Here is a 13,728-nt window from a genome sequence, read left to right on the forward strand (position 1 = left end):
TGTCCAACCTGGCCTTGAACACTGCCAGGGATGGGGCAGCCACAGCTTCTCTGGGCACCCTGTGCCAGCGCCTCAGCACCCTCACAGGGAAGAGCTTCTGCCTAAGAGCTCATCTCAGTCTCCCCTCTGGCAGGTTAAAGCCATTCCCCTTGACCTGTCCCTACATCCCTTGCCCAAAGCCCCTCTCCAGGTTTCCTGCAGCCCCTTCAGGCACTGGAGCTGCTCTAAGGTCTCCCCATAAGGAGCCTTCTCTTCTCCAGGCTGAACCACCCCAGCTCGCTGAACCTGACTGAAGATTCATGTTTTAAGCCAAGAATTCACATGCTAAGCAGGCAGTGTTAAGAAAATGTGTTCTGTTTGTTACAGTGGTACTAATCGAGGTGAAATTAAGCCCTATTCAGGGCAAAGCACACTTCTATACACACATATACTTACATGAAAAGAACTGAAACCATCATTTCTCTGTTTCTTTTTCATGAAACATTTTCTTCTTTAGTGTTTACTCACTCCTAAGTGGGACACAATCTACCTTCACATCCCATGCTAAACTGGATGTTTTTAGGCTGTGGAAAAACACAGGGAAATAACTCATCCGGCAAAATCTGCCCAGAAACGGCTCTTTCAAATGGAAAAGATACTTCTCTGTCTTAATTAAAGGCTTGGGAAGCATCCAGTGAGGCTTAACCTGAAGAACATGAAAGCATCAAACCTCTTCGGTGGTTGCATAAGAGATCTGCATCAGAACAGGAGGGGACTTACCTGCTATTTGTCTTTGACCCCTTACATCTGAGTCTATCACAGTCCTGGCTGCATTTGTTTTCAAAGGAAGCATGCAGAAATTCAAGACAAAAGGGGTTTTTTAGTAGTTCCCCAGTACCTAAGCATGTAATGGGTGAACAGAGAAGTTCCTGGAGCACTTTGATGCCCCACAACATGCCCATGAAAACCCACCTGAAATCTGGACAGCTCTGAAAATCCCAGCTAAAGCTGAAGGTCACATTACAAGGTTTGAGGGTAGGAGATAGAGAACTGAGCACAACTCTCCATATCCCAAGCAATAGGCTTCACTGCTCTGCTGTTTTTCCTTATCTGCACTGGGATAGGTACAAACAGATACTTTACATATAAATTACAGCCCAACACAGCCAGGAGCTGATAAAACGAGCAGAGAAACTTGGATCCAGCATCACTTCTGTACTGTGACTTACCTGCCACCAGCTCCACCAGCAGAAGCAGCTTCAACAAGACAGAGATGAATCCCCATCCCTGAATACAATCAGACAGGCCAGGACACTCTCCTGGACATACAGGTACAGCCTCTTGGTAAAGAGACTGGTTTGAGTACACTCTCTTTATCTCCACTGCTCCTGGGAGGAAGGGCACTTGGGAGTGCACTGCCTAATCTCTACTCATAGGAGTCCTTACTGCTAACTGCATCTTATCATAGACTCACAGATTGCTTTGTGTTGGAAGGGACCTTAAAGCTCCTCCAGCTCCAACCCCTGCCACGGGCAGGGACACCTTCCACTAGAGCAGCTTGCTCCAAGCCCCTGTGTCCAACCTGGCCTTGAACACTGCCAGGGATGGGGCAGCCACAGCTTCTCTGGGCACCCTGTGCCAGCACCTCAGCACCCTCACAGGGAAGAGCTTCTGCCTAAGAGCTCAGCTCAGTCTCCCCTCGGGCAGGTTAAAGCCATTCCCCTTGGCCTGTCCCTACATCCCTTGTCCCAAGCCCCTCTCCAGGTTTCCTGCAGCCCCTTCAGGCACTGGAGCTGCTCTCAGGTTTCCCCTTCAGGAGCCTTCTCTTCCCCAGGCTGACCCAGCCCAGCTCTCTCAGCCTGGCTCCAGGGCAGAGCTGCTCCAGCCCCTGCAGGCACAGCGAGTCAGATGCTTTGAAAGCACAGAAGAGTTGAGGTTCTCCATGCAGATGATGTCAATGCTGCCTTTGGGTGCTGGAGGGTGAGCTTGAGTCAGCAGATCTGGCTGCTAGAACCAACTCCAACCCCCCCAGGCAGAGCTCACGCATGGGACAGTCTCCTGCAGTCTGTTTCTTTGCTAGGAGGAAATGTGGCCTGCTCCAAGCTAACAGCCAGTGCAGAAGCCAAAGCACAAGGTTAAGGGTAATGGCAGCACTGGATGTGAGCTGAGGCTCCAGCTGAGAGGACAGTGGGACCCGTAGCTGCCATCTCTCAGTCTTTAATGGGTGAAGCAGTGCCAAGGGCATTGCCCCCACTGAAGACAAGGGGGCTGCATGTTTTGAAGATACAACAGGTGATGCATACTGATGGCCTGAGAACAGGGACAGACACTGCTTTTATGGAGCTAATCACTGCTTCTCAGTCCAGAACCTGCAAAGCCACTGGCATATTCCCACCTTTATTTTACCCATCCGATGTTTAAGTCACCCAGTTTGGGCCCATCAGTACTTGATCACACATTCAGGTACCAGAAAGGAGATGAGAGCTGTGAAGAGAGTATAACTGGTCTCTTTAAACACGAGCAGTGGATGCAAAGAGCCAAGGCAAACTCATTTCCATTCCTGAAGCTCGCTGCAGGGCAGGAAATGCATTCCCCACAAACGAGAGGATGTCACGTACCGCGTGCACGTGGTTCACATCGCAGCAGCACCCGATACCTCCCATTCATGCCACGGGAGCTGCATCTGCTGACACTCACCAGGCGATTCGCAAGCGCGATGGTACACGCTGTCGCTTCAGCTTCTTGCTGACATTTGAGTTTGTCTGAAGTGGCCTTCTCAAACTTGGCTGTGAGCTTCCGCAGGTTCTCGTTGAGGCGCTGCGCATGCAGACAGGGAGACAAGAAGAGCACAGTTTGAAGGAAAACCCTTCCCCAGAGACCGTTCACCCCATGGGCAGTGCCAGCCAAGCTCCACCACCACACGCAGCACCACCACTGCCCAGGGTGCAGCATCAGGAGCCAGCACAGAGGGGTGATGTGCTGTGTTATTTTATGTGCTTGTAATTCACATCCTCAGCACAGGGCCAAGGCAAAGAACACGTAAAGCTCCTTTATGTGAGGCTCTGCCCTAGTGTGAATTTAAACTGGGAAAGGGGGTCCCATTAAGACCAAGTATGAATGACCGGCGCTATAGCTGAACAGTGAGGGGGCAGCTGAGAGAACAGCACCCCATGTTTCCTGATGCTGCAGCAACCTTGGTCCCAGTGCAGCCCTTGAGGCTGCCTCACCAAGTTGTGCTCAAGTCCCCAGGGGATGCCTTGGGCAGCTGCAGGTATTGAACCATGTCCAAGCCATTCCTCTCACACCCTATTTCTAGAAGGGAATATAACAAGGGAATCAATAAAACTGTTCTGCTCCTGAGCGTGTCCCCTGGGAGGTTCCTGCAGAGGAGCCCAACCAGCACTAGCTGGGACCATCTCACATGCAGGTTGGCTGCAAAGTGCTTTGGGGCTGAGAAGGGGCAGAAAGGGCCCAAACCACCTGGAAGAAAAAAGCCCTTTGCTTGGACAGAGCTGTTCACACTCTGGTCTAAACCAAATCAGGAGCTCCCGTGAGCACCTGGAACATCTCACTTCTGATAAGAAAAGTAATAATTGATTTTATCTGCACCCAATGCAAACTGCTTAAGGCTAAACTGCTTGTAAATCACTTTAACACTGGTTGAGCTACACACCAGAAACAAAGCTGGAAATGGAAAAGGATCATACTGGGGATATCTGTAGCTCTCCTGGATACTGGGGAACACAAAGCTGTCTCTCCTTGACCTGCTTTGGAATTAATAACACAAAAAGGTTCTGTTTCTGCAAGCATAAGAATGTATGTGCAGACGTACACTTGTATATATAAAATCCCATTACACAAGCACGGTCTGATAAATGGGTACCTATGAGCTATGAAGAACAGATGACACCTGCAGTACCCCACAGACACATACGTCTGTGTGCAACTGGGAGTATACATCTTGCTTCTACATCTCCCCTCCCCAGAGTCACAGCAAACTTATTTCCCAGGCAGGGAAAGGCACTCAATATTTCTGATAATCACAACAGTCTCATTTATTACTAAAAAAGGGGTATGTGACAGCTCAGGGCCTTGATGTGAGCAGGTATGAATTAGTCTCACATCAGTGAGGCTATCCAAGATACCCCAGCTTGGTAAGCAAGGATATACCTCCCCATACATCTCCCACACTGAGCAGTGTCTCATTACCCATGTGCAGAGGGGAAAACTCACCTAACTGGGTAGTTTTGTAAGAGCACGCCAGTGGAGTACCAGTAACCAACCCAGAGATTGTCATTTGCTTTAACATCATCATAAAGTTCAGGCATTAAAAGCTTTGGAAACAAGCAGCATAAAGGCACAGAATAAGTTCCCCAGTACTATTTTACATCCGAGATGTGAGAATTAGAGGCTAATTTCAAGGCCAGGTTGGACACAGGGGCTTGGAGCAAGCTGCTCTAGCGGAAGATGCCCCTGCCCATGGCAGGGGGTTGGAACTGAATGAGTTTTAAGGCCTTTTCAACCGAAGCCATTCTATGATTCTTAAGGTGCAAGCAAGGCTGGAGAAGAACAGATGAAACGTAGAAAGCAGCAATAAAAGAGAGAGAAAAACTACAGTTTTTACTGTGAGGGTGGTGAGGGACTGGAACACGCTGCCCACAGAAGTGGTGAATGCCCCATCCCTGGCAGTGTTCAAGGCCAGGCTGGACAGAGCCTTGGGCAACATGGTCTAATGTGAGGCATCCCTGCCCATGGCAGGGGGTTGGAACTGGATGATGTTAAGGCCCTTTCCAACCCAAACCCTTCTGTGATTCTGTGATCCCCTCCCTGCCCTTAAAATCCCACAAGCACAGAGAAACAAAGCAGAGCTCTCTCCCCAGGCAGTGACTGCTGTGATGGGTGCCACCACGGGGCAAGCACTCACAGCGATTTTGGCCTTGATGCTGGCCAGCTTGTCCTGGGCAGCCGCCAGCTCCGCGTTGGCTTTGCTGAGCGCCTGCCTCTTGGGCTGCACCTCGCAGAACACGGCGTGGAAGCGCACGATGTTCAGCACCCAGGAGCAGAGCCCGGCCGCGGCCAAGGACTTGGTGGTCACGAATTCGGGCTTGAACTTGGGGTCTTGTAGATAGGGCTGAAGGGCTTTGAGGCAGTTCTCATGGATGTTCTCCTTATCAAACTTGATCAGGGAGTCCAGGAAGCCATCCACCCTGGCCATGGCGGCTTTCGCTGCCTTCCAGCTCCTGTCCTTGGGAATCCTTCCTCCCGGAGCCATCAGCACCATCACTGCCGCGGTGACATTGCTGACAGCTGAAGGTGGTGACCCAAAGGACCTCAGCTCTGTCAGGTTCTTCTGCAAAGGGGAAAACGAGGCTGTTAGACAAAAATGAATGGGCTTTCCTTTTGCTTTGCCACTAACAGAGTCAGGCTTCCAAGCTATCAATCTGATAAACTGGGTTGGCCAAAGCCCCTCTCCAGCTTTCCTGCAGCCCCTTCAGGCACTGGAGCTGCTCTCAGGTCTCCCCTTCAGGAGCCTTCTCTTCTCCAGGCTGCCCCAGCCCAGCTCTCTCAGCCTGGCTCCAGAGCAGAGCTGCTCCAGCCCTCGCAGCATCCAGTGTAAAATGTCTCTTATGAACAAGCTCAATGACATGGAGCCAACCATGAACACAGATAAGCCCCCCAACATGCCCTTCTCCACCCCGTGTGCCCTGCGCAGCTCAGCACATACTACATGGGCTCTCCCCAGCCTCACATGTGGTGGGGCTGCTGCTCAGGGTGCTGAGAGGGCTCCAGCAGAGCAGCCAGTCTTTAGAGCCTGCATCTCTGTGGAACTGGGATGCTGAGCTGGTACCCTGGCTTCTTCTCTAGGGAAAGAGCACTTCCATGACATGACAGGAATGGTGACTCTATGACCCTGAATGGGAGGAAGGATGTTGCTGTCCTGGCCAGGACACTGAGGAAGACCTGGGCAGCATGGGGGTGCTGGTTTCCTTCCTTACTGCAAGAGCCTCTGGCACCACGGGAAGAGGACAAGCCAGGTCCTCAGTGAGTGCCATGCTGCTGGACCAGATAACAGGAGCTCTGCCCTCTTCCCTCATGGCACCAGTTGGTAGCATTTTCGCAACCATCAGATGTACTCTCCCCCCCCCAAAGCAGAGGGGAGATCTGGATTCCCACAGGAATCCTCACCCTACCTTGTTGAGGGTGTTCAGAGCAGCCTGGGCAGCTGCCAGGGCAGGCTCAGCTTTGGCCAGGTCCTCCTCACAGTCCTTCTGTTTCTGCTCCACCTCCTGGGTGATCAGTGCCACCTTCTGCTCCTCCTCATCGGCGATGGCCTTTTCCCTGCTCACTTTCTCCGTCTCCACCCCCACCACCTGGATCAGCTTGTCAGCATCATCATTCTTCTGCTTCAGCTCCACTTCTTGGGCTGCCAGCTTGGCCTTCAGCTCATCCACCTAGAGGGAAGAAACACACTTGGGAGCACGGATACCCACCAACCTGCTCCTCCCCGCCCAGCAGCACAGGCTCACACTTGAGAAGGGGCTAAGTGGTACCCAAAAGCATGGCTGGCCTGTGTGTGAAGCAGACGATGCCCTGGGAGCACAGAAAAGCAGAATTTCTGGCTGTAAGCAGGATCCTACTGCTCATGATGCTTGGGTCACAGCTGGAAGTGCCCATGGGCATGGCCTGTACACCAGAGCAGCCTGCTAGTGGTGGGAAACCCAGCAGAGGAGACACCAGCACCAGCAGGATGAGCTGTTGAGGAGGTTGTCCCATCCCTGCTCAGCTGCCAGGGCAACGCGAACGTGGCTTTGAGCAGAATCCAATGGAAAGTAGGCAAAAGGTTTAATTTCAGGTGTACCTGAAATGGATGCAGGGATTATGCCCTGGGATTACTTTTGTACAGCCCAGGAGCATCACCACAGACCAGGCATTGGCAAGGAAGGTTCTTTCAGTGTAAAGCCAAGCACATCCAGCTTTGAACATGAGATGTGATGTTAAATCACAGTCCCAGTAAAGGCAGCGTGCAAGTGCTGTGCATGTGTGTTCTGCTGTGGAGATGACATGGTACAACCCAGCTACCCTTCCTATTGCTTCCCAACCTTGACACTGGCAGAACGGAGCATGTGAAGGACCTGTGCACCAGGTACCTGTGCACCCTGCCTCTCCCCCACCCCTCCATCCTCTGCCCCACACACACAGGGCAGAGGCAGCACCCCGTGACTTCCCTCACAACCATCAGGTCCTACACACTTGTGATGGGAAGGGCATTTTTCACACCAGGAAGATTATGGCTGGGATCTGCTGCCAGGTACAGCCCTTGTCAGAGGGCGCAGGGCTCAAGGGGCTTTACAGTGCAATATCACGTGAGCTTGAGAAAAGATCTCCTGTTCAGCCATCAGGACACATGGCAGTGGTGGCAGCTCCTCACACACTGCTCCACCGAGCACTTGCTCACACCCAGAGAGGTGGGGACAGGGGGAAGCACCTGCATGGTGCAGGAGCTCACACCAGCTCTCACCTGAAGACAAAGTCTCTTCCTAAACCCACCCCTTCCCATGACTTCACACAGGCTTTATGCAGACCACAGAGGCTTTCACTGCCCTGCTGTCAGGCCCATAAAGGGCTGCTTGGAGCTCCCAGGGTACATCTTTACTTACATAAAATACTCACTAGAAAGGAAGTTGGACACTTGCTTTTGTTGATAATTCCATCTTCCTACCCAAAGAGAGCACAATTTGCAATCCTATAACCTGCAGCTTGTGACGTCTGGCCTCAGCTTGAAGTGAAGAGCGGTTTCTCTGCAGTCTCTTTGTGTAGTTGAGCCATTGCCAGCTCCTGCTGCCTGCAACTACAATGCTGTGTTCACCAGGACAAAGACACGACTCTAAATCCAAATGACTCTGGGCTCATGGCACATAATGCCTTCAGCTGGCAAACTCAGCGCCGGCTCCTTGCTCAGCTCCAGGCTTTCAGGGATGGCAGGAAATGGAAGTTTTGCTGATGACAGATAAGGCTTGCGACCTTCTGCCCCCAGATCAGTACTCATGTGCTGGGTACACATGCAGATGGGGGCTTTAGGGGTTGACACAACCACAACAAAACAAGCCAGGGATTAAAACCCACGAGCACTGAACAGAATGAGCAGATGCAAACTCAGCCCAGGCACAGCCTGTGAGAACAGGAAGTGCCCTGACAAAACCTGCTTTCAGCCAAGCACATGAGCAGTGGAAGGGAAAAGGACTTGCTCCAACATTGTCAGGACTGAAAAGAGCAAAAGGCTGCATAAGGCTTTGCCTGAGAGAGATATTTGGAAGCCCAGATGTGTATGTTACTGTGAAGGCCCCTGCCCGGCCCCAGGCTTGGGTTCAGTGTTAAATTCCCAGTGGAAAGGATGCAAGTTATGTGTCCTAAGGCTCTGCTGGACCAACAGACCTCACCACACTGGGGGACACATGGTGACCTCCAGCCCCCCTAGCTGCAGCAGAACTTTGCATCATGAAAGGAAACAACTCTTTCCCCTAGTGAGGCTAAAGCTCAAACACAGCTGATGGGGACAATTTAATAGTGTTTGTGCAGTGGCAAGAGTGAAATGAGAGCTGTACCTCAATAACCTCTCACTGGCCTTAGGGAGGCCCTGGAGGTGACACAGGGAATGTACATTCATGGACTTTACTCTTCCAGTTCCACCCCAGCAAACAAGCTCCTCTTAATGCTGCCCTCACATCCACAGCGAAACCAGGCTGGCCCATTGGATCACGCTGTGTTGTGGAGCAGCCACAGACATGTGCTTTGTAAATCACCACCCAGGCACCCCAAAAAGGAGTTGTTACCACATCCAGGGGAGGGCAGAAAACCACCATTGACTTTTCCAGTGTCTGCCAACACTGGTGAAGGCAGAACATGCCTTTTGGGTAACACGCAGCTGGTAAGCAGAAGAAAGCAAGAGCTACAAGGGAATAACAGTACAAGGAGGTCCTGAGGTGGCATGGAAAATGATAGCAGAATGTCCTCCCAAAAAGAAGAGACAATGCTACGAACCTCCTCCCCATAGGCAGCACCAGATCAAGGTGTGAACAGACAGATCCAGCATGTGCCTTAGCATATGGAACATCATTATGGGCCACAAACAGTACTTTGTCCCAGACAGTGCTAAGAAATATGGAAAACCTGTAAGCAGCTTCCTCAGTCCATGACAATCTGCTAAGCAATTAGTAATGTGAAGTAGAAAGGGAAAGAGCAAAGCAAATGAGAGATTCAGGGGATTCATAGTACCTAGATGTACTATGACTGCAACAGGGAAGGAGAAGTGCTTGCTTAACACCAGGAGAGCGTAAGAAGAATTATTCAAGAACAGAAAAGCTGGAGGGCAGGCTCCCAGCAGGCTCATTTTATCTGATTGTCCTTGCCTTGTTTCAAGAACACCAAATACCTCACAAAGGTCAGCGATTAATTGATAGAGCAAGTGAGACCTGAATCTGGGATACAGTGATGCAATCCTAACCCAAGTCATCCTAAAATTACTCACGCTGAGCTCTGAGCAGACTGCTGACCTCTTCAGAGCAAGCCTCTGAAAAACAAATTACTCATCCCACACGGCTTCCACGTCTGTTATGTCCTAGGAACTGGAAGCCAGCTTTTGCTTCTCTGAGTGCTGAGGACAGCCACTGCCTTCATGGAAGGACGGCTGGGCTCGTAAGGTAACGAAACAGGTTTCTTTAGAAGGAAGCTGCTCAATGGTATCAAGAAGTCCAGATCTCAAAAGACAAAAACAGAGCATGTGAGGGGGAGCAGACTAAAAGGAAGGGGAGAGGTTACGTTGAACTGGAACAGCAAAGTCACAAAGTACTGGCCTCATGCTGAGGCCAGACTGAACAGCTTATGCAAACACATACACCTCATCATTAACGTGTCCCAGCATCCAAGCAGCAGGAATCTGGAGAATGCTGCTGATGGGAGCACTAGTCCTCAGAGTTCAGACACAACCTGGCCATACCCAGGTATCAAAATCCTCCCCCTTTGCTTTGAATACATGAATTACATCCATTACAGAACACAGCCTGGAGATGACACGCCTGAGACCGAAGACTTGTCACATCCTCAGCACCAAGACCAGTCATTTCCATGGTGAAAATAAAGTTCAGGCTTTTAAATCCATATGAAAGATTGAACATTCTGGTATGATTTCCAATACTGGTAAGTATCTACCCTCTGGTTTCAAATCAACAGCAGTTTTGACAATTGCACACATCTGATAATTTAGGTGTTTAATTTTAGGCCCCCACTGTTAATTTTAGATTCAAATTTGACATATTTGTCCTCACTGCTCTGCATCTTAATCAACTTCACAAATAGGCACTTCTCACCTTGCAACAGCAAAACCTACAAGACCCACAGGTTCTGCAGCTTCCCATCTCCTCCCAGTCCTCCACCACCACTTAGAATCTGTTTCATGGCTCATCAGAGAGCGCTTGCCTACATAACACCCATATGAAGATATACATGAAGAATACAGAGTGGTCCCCATATCTGACACTACAGGAACTTGTCTCCTCTCAAAGGTTATTTTTACATCAGTTGCTCCCAATGAAGAACAGACCCAACCAATCTTGTCCACCACTGGGGTGTCATCAAAAGCAGCAATGTCCCACAGGTCAGCAGAATTATTTGCCTCTATAGGCAAGGAAGGTGTAAGGCCTGCTTTGCATTGGGGGCATGCACTCCTTGCTTTGGTTGGCATCACTGGTTGTGGTGGGTGCTGTTCATCCTTAGCTGCATCCTTACATAGGAGACGCTATAACCTGCAAAGGGGACATGAAACATGCCCACTCTCCTCCTGTGTCCCTAAAGATCTGTCCTTACCATGAAAGAAGCAACTGCTTGAAGTGAGATGCAGACTATCAGAGTTGAGAGGCACTAATAAAGCCCATACATCACCCTCCAGTAAGGCATGTGTCCTACTGAGTGTGACAGACATGATTTATGTTCCCAGCATTATCCAGAAGATCTATAAGGAAGGGGATGAACCTGCTAGTCCTCCATTCATGTCAACCTCCGCATTTCTTTGGAGCAACTTCAGGACAGGCCCGCTTGCCACAGTAGAAGCTTGTAAATGAACATTTGTGAGAGTGAATAGAATACAAAATGGAGAGAAAAGCAGGAGTTTGGGAACAGAGGTAGAGAGCAAAGCTCTGAAAGGCAGCGTGGGCACTGCAAAGACCTCAGTTAAATACTCAGAACAACTACTTTTGTTGCTTTATAGCAGGGGGATTTTGGGATGGCTAATCCACATTTCAGCTAATCCACATTTCAGACATGCATTAATTTCCCTTAAAGATGGATAGCACAATGCAAGGGAAAATGATCAACTTCATTTTAAAAGGATATTCTATTTAGTTTGAGAGGGGTTTTGCTGAAGTTATTGTAGATGTCCTGGATGCAAATCCATAGATCACTGATCTTCCTGTATTTTATAAGCTATTTTGCCAGCACAGCTGATTTTTAACCATCAAAACAAGATGCACACAGCCAACTGGATCCCTACCTCCTTTTACTTACCACGATCTCTCACAGTTACCATCCAAACAGCAGAGACCGGACACACATGGAATCAGCGCGGTTGGAAAAGACCTTTAAGATTATCAAGTCCAACCACGGCCCCAGCACTGCCAAGGCCACCACTAACCCATGGCACTGAGGGCCCTGTCTTCTCCTTCTTTCTCCTTCCCAGTACAGACCATCACTTCTGCTCCTCCAGGAGCCCAGCTCAAGCCAAGATCTAACATAGATTTTACCCCTTGTACAGTTTCAGCCCATAAAGTTCTCCTCTGAACCAGGATGCAGAGATGTCCCTAACAGAGACAGGGAAAACCACCAGCTTTTAACCCAAGGGCTTTGCTTACTTGTGCAGAGGTGCTTTTGAGCTTCTCCAGACCATTCTCCAGCCGCTCCATTTTTGCCTTTAAATCCTTGCCCTTTTTCAAAAGCAAATTCTGATATAGTTTGATTTGCTCAAGGAATGACTTTGGAGTGGTGTAGTTATATCGCCGCTCATTGCTCAGATACAATCGGGATATCTCGTTGACACTTGTGTGGACGTAGGCCATGAATTTGCTTATTGAGCTTTTCAGTGAATCCTAAAGGTAAGATAAGAAGACAAGGAGAAACTATTTGAAACAGAACAACTATATATAACACACTCCTGTGCTGGATAGAAAGGAATTTATTAACTTTTTATTCTGCTGCAGCAAAATCCAGGATGTAACATCTAAGTTGATCCCTTTTCACTTCTTATCTCTAAAATAACTTTGACTGCTCGTGTACTTTATGCCTGTCTTTATGTCGTTTTATCTCATGCTTTATCTCATTCCGGGCAGATTTTCTTGCATTTAGCTTTACAAAATAACAGCCTTTTAGGTATAAATTTGGGCTTTTCTTCTGTACAAATGGGGAAAGTGCAAACTCAGAAAAAGAAGCAGTGTAGACTTTATTCTTTCTAAATCCTGCCCAGAAAAGCTAAACAAACAGAAATGAATCTCTTTTAGTCTAGAAGCAGGTTGTCATCAATGAGAACTTGACATAATTTGCCCTTGAGAATTACAGACACTCAGACACGGCAGTGAAGAGAAAAGTTCCCTGCAATAATCATAAGCATTAGGTTATTTCTGGACTGCTTTGTAAGGTGCCTCTTGTTAGCAAAGCAGTCATTTCACTGGCGATACCATCAGCATCCAAGCACACACGTGTGGTGCCCATGGCCATACCTCTGCTAAGGCCCATGGGCCTCTCTGAGAAACACAGAACTGTAGAATCAGTTGGGTTGGAAAAGCCCTTTAAGCTCATCCCGTCCAACCCTTACCCCAGCCCTGCCAAGGCCACCCCTAACCCATGGCACTGAGGCCTCGTCCCCACGCTGTGTGAACACTTGCAGGGACGGTGCCTGCAGCCCTGCCCTGGGCAGCCTGTTCCAATGCCTGAGCACCCTCTGGGGCAGGAATTGTTCCTCAGCTCCATCTAAACCTGCCCTGGTGCAGCTTGAGGCCGTTTCCTCTTGTCCCATCCCTTGTTCCTTGGGAGCAGAGCCCAGCCCCTCCTGGCTCCATCCTCCTGTCAGGTGGTTGTATGAAATATGGACCATATTCGAAGCATGGTTCAATGAAGGTGAACAGAGCACCAGCAGTTCCTCACGAAACAGTCACCCAGATGTCCTGGGTAAGTGTTGGAAGGCAATAAAGGTGAGCAAACCCTTCCAGCCCAAACTATTCCATGACTCTATGACTCTGCAACACTCTCCCCACAGTGTGAGGCACTGCTTGCAGGAAGAGAGGTACAAAACCACACGCGGCTGCTGCCAGCACCGTGCACCCATGGGTGGCCAGCACAGGAACCCCACAGAGGAACCCAAGCTCGGATGGTGGCGGGTGAGGAGCTCACCTCCACGGCCTCTGTCTCACGCAGGAAGCGGAGGCTGACGGACTCGAGGGCCTCCCGTGGCCACTCCTGGAACCAGTCTATGGCCACGCAGCTGACGATGGCCGGGAACCTCCTGCTGCGGACACGGAGCCTGCTGCCAACGGGGGAGAAGCACAGCGCGACCTGCGGAGCCAGGGGAGGAGAAGGGGAGAAGACACGGCTGGGAGCAGGCACCAGGCTCCAGCCCAGCCTGGGCTCTACCACCCACTTCCCCGCCACCAGCAACCTCTGTCCTCAAGTCCCTGCACTTCACACCAGCAAGCCTGGCCTGGGAAAGGC

General features: G+C 50.1%; 2 protein-coding genes across 2 annotated transcripts in view; one reads left to right on the forward strand and one right to left on the reverse strand.

Moving 5' to 3' along the window:
- The window catches only part of SHISA6 (shisa family member 6), a 542,762-nt gene that overhangs the window by 330,129 nt on the left and 198,905 nt on the right, over window positions 1-13,728 (forward strand). The window lies entirely within an intron of this gene.
- Window positions 1-13,728, reverse strand: part of DNAH9 (dynein axonemal heavy chain 9) — a 165,746-nt gene that overhangs the window by 79,697 nt on the left and 72,321 nt on the right. Inside the window, exons 45-49 of the mRNA XM_062610562.1 lie at window positions 13,411-13,572; window positions 11,880-12,113; window positions 6,171-6,431; window positions 4,904-5,329; window positions 2,677-2,796 (exon numbers count right to left, since the gene is read on the reverse strand). Coding sequence (XP_062466546.1) covers window positions 2,677-2,796; window positions 4,904-5,329; window positions 6,171-6,431; window positions 11,880-12,113; window positions 13,411-13,572 — 1,203 coding nt within the window. The remainder of the gene's footprint in view (window positions 1-2,676; window positions 2,797-4,903; window positions 5,330-6,170; window positions 6,432-11,879; window positions 12,114-13,410; window positions 13,573-13,728) is intronic.

Source organism: Pezoporus occidentalis, unplaced genomic scaffold (assembly GCF_034315485.1).
Source record: "Pezoporus occidentalis ecotype Australia unplaced genomic scaffold, CSIRO_AGI_Poc_V1 ctg148, whole genome shotgun sequence".
In the NCBI taxonomy this organism is placed as follows: domain Eukaryota; kingdom Metazoa; phylum Chordata; class Aves; order Psittaciformes; family Psittacidae; genus Pezoporus; species Pezoporus occidentalis.